The sequence below is a fragment of the Aspergillus pseudodeflectus genome (genome assembly GCF_044049435.1).
Source record: "Aspergillus pseudodeflectus strain CBS 756.74 chromosome Unknown BJX68scaffold_7, whole genome shotgun sequence".
NCBI classification, from domain to species: domain Eukaryota; kingdom Fungi; phylum Ascomycota; class Eurotiomycetes; order Eurotiales; family Aspergillaceae; genus Aspergillus; species Aspergillus pseudodeflectus.
In genome coordinates, this window is record NW_027263783.1 from 535,324 (window position 1) to 544,382 (window position 9,059).

At 49.5% G+C, this 9,059-nt stretch overlaps 3 protein-coding genes across 3 annotated transcripts; 2 read left to right on the top strand and 1 right to left on the bottom strand.

The window, feature by feature from the left end:
* The first annotated feature begins 161 nt into the window (after positions 1–161).
* Positions 162–3,190, top strand: BJX68DRAFT_193280 (putative PHD finger domain protein). Its single transcript, XM_071037435.1, has 4 exons — positions 162–292; positions 377–1,749; positions 1,811–2,593; positions 2,641–3,190. Exons 2-4 carry the CDS (start codon positions 410–412, stop codon positions 3,089–3,091), a joined length of 2,574 nt encoding a protein of 857 aa, XP_070902765.1. The 5' UTR covers positions 162–292; positions 377–409; the 3' UTR covers positions 3,092–3,190.
* A 582-nt stretch (positions 3,191–3,772) lies between these two features.
* BJX68DRAFT_229693 (dolichyl-P-Glc:Glc1Man(9)GlcNAc(2)-PP-dolichol alpha-1,3-glucosyltransferase ALG8) lies at positions 3,773–5,743 on the bottom strand. Its single transcript, XM_071039081.1, has 6 exons — positions 5,585–5,743; positions 5,414–5,492; positions 5,157–5,350; positions 4,608–5,101; positions 4,421–4,560; positions 3,773–4,370 (listed from the first exon to the last, which is right to left on the bottom strand). Exons 1-6 carry the CDS (start codon positions 5,659–5,661, stop codon positions 3,846–3,848), a joined length of 1,509 nt encoding a protein of 502 aa, XP_070902766.1. The 5' UTR covers positions 5,662–5,743; the 3' UTR covers positions 3,773–3,845.
* Positions 5,744–5,865: 122 nt separating this feature from the next.
* Positions 5,866–8,046, top strand: BJX68DRAFT_229695 (putative lectin family integral membrane protein). Its single transcript, XM_071039082.1, has 7 exons — positions 5,866–6,312; positions 6,372–6,438; positions 6,495–6,565; positions 6,626–6,806; positions 6,855–7,049; positions 7,098–7,623; positions 7,677–8,046. The coding sequence occupies exons 1-7, from the start codon at positions 6,224–6,226 to the stop codon at positions 7,802–7,804; spliced, it is 1,257 nt and encodes a 418-aa protein (XP_070902767.1). The 5' UTR covers positions 5,866–6,223; the 3' UTR covers positions 7,805–8,046.
* The last annotated feature ends 1,013 nt before the right edge of the window (positions 8,047–9,059 follow it).

Sequence of the window (9,059 nt, forward strand, 5' to 3'; positions counted from 1 at the left end):
CCACATATCCAGGCTATAATCAAAATCTCAACAACTTAAATCTAAGCCATCATTTGATTTAATTCCGAACTCTGACGTCTAATCCATTTCATCAGGTTTGAAGGTTCTCGTGGTTGGGATAATTTCCGCGGTGAACCCCTGGGAATTGCTGGGAGGCGTGATTGGGGCTTGGTCCTCGAAAACTCCCGTACTCGCGACTCCGCAATCTTTCTTCCTTCAACCGCGCGGGCTGGCTACGATTTCAACCAGCCACGCCGGGCACGGTTGCTGAGTTTTTGAAGCCTGTTGATCAGTGAGTTTTCTTCTATCCTAATTACCCAAGAATAAAAACAGAATTTGTCCAGGCTGTTCTAGGAACTAACCGTATCCGCTCAAGGCTTCCCGACTGTCGTGCCCTGCCTCTGCAACAATGTCAATGCGTTCGAATCTCCGTTCGTCGTCGCACGCAATCTCGAACGATTCCAGGCCGTCAACGCCAGTTCCACCCATGGCCAGCGCGGCTTCCTCTTTCGCAGAATCTACAAGACCGCGAAAGCAACGCCGGACTGGCACGACGTCGCGGGTGCCAACCGATCCACTCCAGGACACGCCGGTCTCAAATCACTCGCATTCGGATCAGCCCGAAGAGACCTCAACAAATGGTGTCAACGGTGCACAGCTGCTTGGGCAAGATACGGAATGGACTGAGCCGGAATTGAGGGTTCCTGTCCCAAGTTACAATGACACTCCATGGTCAGCTGTATCAAGTGAAGCAAATCCTGTCCTGTCAACTATGCGCCCACTCGGTGTAAGGCCAACTGGGGCAGACATGCGCAAAGTTGGGTTGGTGCCATCAAAGTCGAGTACTCCCATCATCCCTGCGAAAAAGGATCTGCAGCATGCGCCAAATGGGGACAAACGTGATGACAAGGTACAAACTCCCTTGACTCCTGCCGAGGAACAACCACCCGAAGTGATTCCCCCGAAGCCTACAGTTGAAGAGGATCTTACGTCATTTACCATATTACCCATTCCCGTATCTGAATCTGCCGATGTCGAAAAGCTCAAAGGTGCGATGGAAAATGCCATGCGCTTAGCCTTGGAAGATGAAAATCTGCCGGTTATGAGAGGATTGCGTCGTTTTTGGGACAGATGTGCCGATGACAAGGGCGCATTAGAGATCCTGGATGGAGTCTGCCAGGACACTCCCGCGCCCCCTGAGAAATCTGTCTTTCAGAAGATGATGCGAGATGCCTGGAAGGAAGCGCAGTCAGAGCAGATTGTAGTCAGTGAACCGACTACGATAGCTGTCGTGAGAAGGGCGCGCTCAGCAAGTAGCGATTCTTCTTTGTCTACCGCTAAATCTCTCGATGCTGAAACATTCGCGCCTGTGGCACCAATTGCCCGGTCAAAGAAAGGAAAGCAGAACAAAAATGCGGCGCAAAAGAAGAACAAAGTGGAGCGTCGCTCCGCGTTTCCTTCTGGTGGCCTTCAGCGAAAGTTGGCGTCGGGAGCCCCTGAGCTTTCAACCGAAGCTGTTCAGGCAAAGAGGACCCGACTGCAAAGAACTCTCCCAAAAATAGTGCCTTCTGAGAGTGGACTGCGTTCTTCTCTGATCTCTAATTCTCCCTCGAGTCTATCTTCGCCCGGTCCTACTCGGACGAATGCAGTTGCTCCTTCCGTGGAAACGGGAAGGGAACACAGGGGGCGTTCAGAGAGCGTGGCAAGCAGCGATGCCGGTGATAATAGACGTCTTACCCCCTCCCCATCGTACGTATATGCCTATTTGTCCTTTTGATTCTTGTGGCATTGGATTGCTAACCTATTTTAGTGATGACGAACGGCTCGAAAATAACGACTTTTGCCGAAATTGTCACCGCAGCGGGCAGCTTTTGTGCTGCGATGGCTGCGTGAATTCGTTCCACTTCTCCTGCCTGAAGCCACCCTTGGATCCCGCGAACCCGCCGGAAGGCGATTGGTACTGTCCCAAGTGCTCCGTTTCAAGATCTCTGAACACGTTAATGGGGGGCCTGGATAAGGCATCAGGCAAAGATTTTACCTTGCCTTCTCGCATACGAGAATTCTTTGCGGGTGTTAAGACTGGTGATGATGGGAAATTCGAAGAGGTCGCGCCATTACCACGCATAAATCCTCGTGCCGCACGAGGTAGTCGATATGGTCGGTATGACGACCCGTTCTTGTTAAGAACCGTCGATGCAAAGGGGAATCCCATCTTCTGCACCAAGTGTGGACGCACCACCAACGGCCGTCGGCCTATCATCCAATGCGACTATTGCCCTTGCGCTTTTCATATGGATTGCGTTGATCCTCCTTTGGCTGTGCCGCCAACTCAGCGGCCTGGTAGCGACCGCCTTCACCACAACTGGATGTGTCCAAACCATGTCTTGCACGATCTGTACCACGTCTTCAGGGACGACGAAGGTCACGAGATCATGAAACGAATTAGACGCCCTAAGAATCCTCGCTATGTCGATATTGAGGTTCTCCCAGACGAGGAAGAAGAAGAAAACCTCGAGGATCAAGAAACAGAAGGCGTCACATATCGTGTCTCGGAGAAGGGTGTCAAGCTTGACTTTATTGAGAGAGTTAAAAGGTCAGTAGCATTCCCGATTCGCTTAACAATTCCTAACAATGCATTAGGGAGAACGAAAATGCTGCGACGAAGAAAGCAGCGGCCGATAGGTATTTCGACTATGCGAAGGCCAAGTTCGATGAACTTACGTCTGAGGCGCGCGCGTTTTACGCATCCCAAAAGCCAGATATTCCGGAACTAGATGCCACGTCCACGATCTTGAGCTCACGATCAGTTGCTGAGCGCGAAGCCGCTGCAAACTTGATTTCTTTTGCTCAAAGTAACACAGTGAACTGGCAAGATGACGACGGCGGCATCAGCCTTTTGATTGACCAGCTCAAAGCAAACGCACCCAACGACCTCCCGCTTCCTGAAGATGAGATTACTTCACTACGCAATCTCCAAAAGCTCATTGATCAACGCATCAACGTGCTCAACCTACAGTCCAGAGGCATCCAATCCTCGGCTGCCGAAGCCGAAGCCGGAAAGGGTGAACAGCGGGCTAAGTCGGCCTTTTAAAGACTAATGTCTCCAAAATCTCTACATAATCTCCTTCAGTTTATTAGCTTATGATGAACGGTTTCCGTTGGCTATGGACTATCCTGTTTTTTCTGTTTCCAATTCCGGATTTGGCTTTGGCTTTAAAAGGTTCCCTGGCGCATAGAGTATGGCATCTTCTAGCGTGTTGATTATTGCATCATCAGAGTTCTGCCTACCATGGATGGCTGTCTGGGCTTTTCTCTTACGTTTTTCTTTTCTTGTCACATTGCTGGTTTTCTTTTTCCCTTTCTCCCTTTTTCCCTTTCTCCCTTTCTGCTCCCTGTCTTATCGCCGAACTATTCCCGAATTATCTGGCCCACCTCGGACCTTTTGTATACAAAAAATTGTCGAGAGGGCATTTACACCCAAAACTCTTTGCGATGCTTGGTCTGGGTTAGACGCTGTTAGTGCTATAGCCGGTCTTCCGTGCTATACTGTTAACCAAAGGACGAAATTGACATTTCGCGCCCACCACACAGATAGCCTTTTTGAGTATTGAGATACTGGGCTGGCTGTATTACCTCTGAGCGATTCAAACCGCATTACGCGTTGTACAATATAGACTTCCTTTCTACAGTTTTCTTGCTTTTACTAGTACAGCTGAAGAATGCATCCAGGAGTCATGAATCCATATTCTCCGCAACACCTACACACCCGATTCTCGCTTGGAATGTAAGTGGCACGAAACCTCAAGTAGATTGCTCTATACACCTCTATAACGCATGGCACTACACTATGCAGTAAAATAAACAACCATAAACCCAATCCAGCTCCCCACAACCCCAAGAGCCGAATAACTGCTCATAAACATCAGCGGGAGGAACTGATACCGCTCGAGCCCAAAGACAAGCTGATGAATAAGCGAGCAGTAAACGATCAACGGAATCGACACGGTAATATACAGCAGCGAGAAGCGGTCGACGAGGAAAATCCGCGGCCGTTCGGGGACGGGTGCGATCCGGTCAAAGACGAAGAGGAACAGGATGAGCCAGAAGAGTGTGTAGACTGTTTTGAGCGGGAACTCGGCTGCTGTGAAGAGGAGAGGGAAGAGTGAGACGTGTCCTGCCACGGCGAGGGGGCGAAATGCGCTGAAGTAGCGTCTGTCCTTGAGGGCGATCAAGCTGAAGGGGATGATTATTAGGAGGATGGCTTTTTCGTGGACGTGCCAGCCGAAGAGGAAGGAGGCGTAGCCGCAGAGAGTCAGGGCTCCGATGAAGGTATTCGGGTAAGGATTGCGCCAGAGCTTGATTAGAGGGAGCTGTGGCGGTTAGTTTGATGGCTGTTGAGCATAGCAGGAGCGAAACGTACCAGTTGAAATAAGAGTGTCAGGGCAAAGGTGTGTTCTTTCGATACTTCGGGGAGGACGGCGAAGGAAGTGTCACCAACAAGACCGCGAGTGACGCTTGAGAGGGCCTCGTGATTGACTGGGAGCCCAAGTCTTGGAGCAACTGCGAGGGTCAGTGAAGCTGTAGGGCGCCAGGATGGCTATACATACGCGGAATCAAGATGCGGTCCGTGAATGAGTACATCGCCCAGACATTGGGCGCCCAATACGCATGGCATAATCCCCGGGAGAATGGGAACAGTCGCTCTTTGAGCTGGAGAAGCTGGCCCCAATAAGCGAATGGTCCGAAAGCCAGTCCGAAAACTGTAGCGACGCTGACGCCCAATTTGATCGTATTCCAGATTCGGGGCCGGAAAACCGATTTGGGGTCCAGGCAGTAAGCTCGCAGCAAGAAGACGAAATAGGCGAGAGACAAGTACAGATATATGTGCTTCAGACATAGCAGTACAGCGAAAGCAATTCCACTGTAAAGTAGGGTTGATTGTTTCCGAGCCCAAACGATCGACAGAATAAGTATGCCGTATAAAAAGCCATTATATTGGAAGTGGATGTGATCGATGATGAGTAGGCCGGGCGAGAGCAGGATCGACAAGCTGGTGGCGTGTGCGAGGTGTTTATTCGACGCAGGCACAGACTTGACGAATCTATTAACAGTCTATCAGCGATGCTCTTGCGTAAGCGGAAAGAGGGAGTTCGAACTTGTTTAGAGCGTATAGAAGGACAAGCTCTGTTATAATCACTGTGGCCCTCTGAAAGTATATAGTTTGCCAGGAATCGTACTCGAGGTTATTGACAACCAGTATCGCCGGGTCCGCAAATTGCGCTAGCTGGGAAAGCACCCACTCGAAAGCAGCGAAAAACGGGGGGTAATCGAGTGTCCACTCCGAAGTTTTCTATACATAAACTGGTCATTAACCTGGTAATCGAGTGGAGAGGACGTGCTATGTGTTGTGTACCTCGTAGTACCATTCTTTGATGGGAAGCGAGTATGTGATAGCGAGCCAATTGCGGTGAACTTCAAAGTCGGTTGACTTACTAAATCGCAAGCCGCCAAGAATTAGCATAAGACGCACGGAAAGTAAGACAGCATTGAAGCATAAGGGTGATCGATGGCCTAATAAACATACTAGGCGGGGAAAAGGAGGATTTTGAAGGCCGTTGCGACAATGGCGCATTGCGCAAGGGAAGGATACGACTCAGCCATTGGAGCTATCCCTTGACATCACGAAGATATTGTCACGGAAGGCAGAACATTCGGAGAGCTTCTGGAAGCTATATATTCGTCAAGCACTGGTTGGGGAAAATGTGCGGAGATTCGGAGAGCTTCCTGGGATGATGGGGAAAGAACACGTGATCGCGCGTCTGGATCTCTAGGCGCGGTAACAACAAGAAGCCAGTGTGTCCTTCATTTTGAAGATCGCGGGGAAAGCTTCAGCTCGTATGCTTTGACTGGCTGATACCTCCCATTTAGCCGACTTTGTCCTGCAACATCCTCCATCGCAAGGAATATCCGCTCCTGTGTTGCTGCCCTTGTGGGATCGCCATCCTTGAGTGCTGTCTCCACGCTGTGCTACCGCGGAGCTTGGTTCGGCACCACCTTTGCCATATAGACCTTTGTTTCCGATATCAAGGTTTCTGACTATCTCGGCCGCTTAATACCAAGTCCCGCGATCTTTGTCTTATTTGGAAACCCCTTTCCCAACACGCCGATATCCATTCATCGCCTGCCGAGCGGGCTCAATTCATCACAGAGCTATACCAACACAATGAAGATTCCCGCTTGCATTTTTCTTTTCTCAGCTGTCGCTACGGCTCAAAGAGTGATCGAAACATCAAGTTTTGGCCATGGCGCAATGTACTTACCCACGTTCTTAACCTCATTGCATGCATTGCTTGAACTGACTTCCGACTTAGGGTGGCCCCCAGCCGAGAAGGCATCCCAGGATGGGACTTGGGAGGAGAAGGACATTTTCCTCAGATTGTATGTGCTTGGGCCCATGAATTACTCGAGAGGCAATTTGATACTAATATCCGCAGCTCTCCAACAAAGTGATATTGACACCACCGTACCCTGGCAACACAAGAGGATTTGCCTGGGCTCAATCTCCGTATGTTAGCCGCATCTTTTACTAAACCGTATATCATGAGTGAAGACTGATTTTTGCCAGATTATCTGAATCGGAATGGACGGCTGAGTTTCAATTTCGAGCCACTGGCGTGGAGAGAGCAGGCGGAAACCTGCAATTATGGTATGCGAAGGATGGGAAATCCCAAGTCGGCTCCGCGAGCATTTACACTGCTGGTCAATGGGATGGGTTTGCTCTTGTTGTAGATACACATAGCGGAAAGGTACAGAACCCATTCCACCAACACTTGCCCTTGCTGACTTTTATTTAGGGAGGTAGCGTTCGAGGCTTCTTGAACGACGGAACCACAGACTACAAGCGTCACAGGAGCGTTGATAGCCTGGCATTTGGACATTGTGATTACTCTTATCGTAACCTTGGGCGCCCATCCGTCATCCGCATCAAGCATACCAATGCTGTGCTTGAAGTCACAGTTGACGAAAAGCCATGTTTTTCCACGGATAAGGTTAGTAACTCCCCATTGAAAGTTGATATCGTTTGTTGATAATGTCAGGTTACCCTCCCCGCTGGAAACACGATTGGCCTTACTGCTGCCACTCCCGAGAATCCCGACTCGTTTGAGGTTTTCAAAGTCGTCCTGGAGACTGTCGCTCCAGGGGTTGGAAAAGCTCCCCCAATCCAGCAACAGTCCAGCAACCAACAGGCTCCTCCACCCCCTCAACAGCGCAACCCACAGGGTCAGGCCGGGTCTGGCGATCTCAGCTCAATCAACGCGCAGTTCGTGGATCTCGGTAGCCGCATCCAACTTATTAACCACGCTACCAACAACGTCCTGCGCGAGGTTGGCAACCAAGCGAACAAGCTCGACACAAAACACGCCGAACTCCTTCAGAAATTAGCCACGAAGGAACAAGTCGCCGGTCTTGATGCTCGTCTCCAGAGACTCGAGCAAATTCTCCTGTCAATCCAACGAGACCTCGAGGGCAAGGATTACCGCGACAAGTTCAACCAGCTGCACGAGACTTTAAGATCCTCGCACCTTAGCCTGGCAGATAACATCAAGGACAATTTGCTCAGCGGTAGGCTCAAGCAAACACCCTTTTCTTTGAATAGTCTTCTAACATGTCAAAAGTCATCACAGCCTCGACACCTCGCATGGGCTTCTTCATCTTCCTTGTTATCGCCTTCCAAGTCCTCCTCGCTGGTTCATACATCATTTACAAGCGGCGCCGTGCCAACATGCCCAAGAAATTCCTCTGATCAACTTTCGACCGACACGCGTAATGGCAGATATGACATGACTCCCTCTTTCTCGCTCCCGTACTGAAGACACTAGCCGGAACTTGTGTGGAGGGTATTTTTTGGCATCTTTGTGATTTTCCTGTTGTACTCCTTTGGCGCCTCTGTATTCTGCAGCCGAGGTTTATGTGCAACTTTTTCACCCATGTACATTTATATCTAGACTTCAGTTTGTATTATGGAAGAATTGTGTCTATCCCACACTGATTAGCTATGCTTCATTCCTACCTGGAAGAGCACCATGGTACTCCGATATAGAACCCCTAATCGAGTCACTACTTTGACTTCAGAAATATATTTCAAAACCAATCGTCTAGAATCTAGATTAAAGATGATGTAATGCACGTCAATGTTTGCTCTGTTTGATTTATCCACGTGTTTCCGCCCAGAGTTGAAGGACCCACTTGGCTAGCAAAGTTTATCAGCGTCATACACTAAGCCTAAGAGAGCTAGCCTATGAGCTAAAATATGATCCGCGACTCCATACTTCGCCCCAACAAGGGCAAACCTGGGCGAACCAATCTTGCGGGTGTGTGGGTGTAAGTGGGAAATATGTATATCTGAGCTCTCTGCTCTAGCTTATTCATTTTATATATAGACTGAGTATGGCAAAGACTGGGTCGAATTATTCCGTGGCTGAGTTATCCTGCGGAGTATATTCTGCACAGGGTCCGTCAGGCACGGCAACTTGCATGCATGGCTCGAAGCAGGAAAAATTGATACCTACAGATTTTCGAAAATAAGATGGAGATTTATACAAGCTCTAGCCCTTCGATTCGCAGGACAAGGGGGTAGTGTGGTGGACATTGGACTATACGACTGGATATACTTCCAGGAACGTCGCACAGAGTCCGTCACTAAGAACGAAAAGCCGCCTAGCCGAGTGCTGTAGCTGAAGGATAAACTTGATGAAGAAGATTTCGAGACTAGGAGCATCTTGGGATTGACAAGTCTTGGACCACTGTGATCGATTTTCGAGTGTATATAGAAGGCGGATCTCTCGCCATCCATTGCCGAGAGTCACAACGTGGTGCTGATCTGCTATGGTGATGGAAGGTCTAGCTTTAGAAACATTATTTTTGCTCATAGCAGAACTCTTCTTAACTAGTAATAGCATGAGCGCTGATGCTCATCTGGATTAGCTGTCCAAGGGGATCATCGGCAGCTGAGCCCTCGAAGTGGTGGTAGTGCTCTCGGCAAGGTGAATATACCAGTT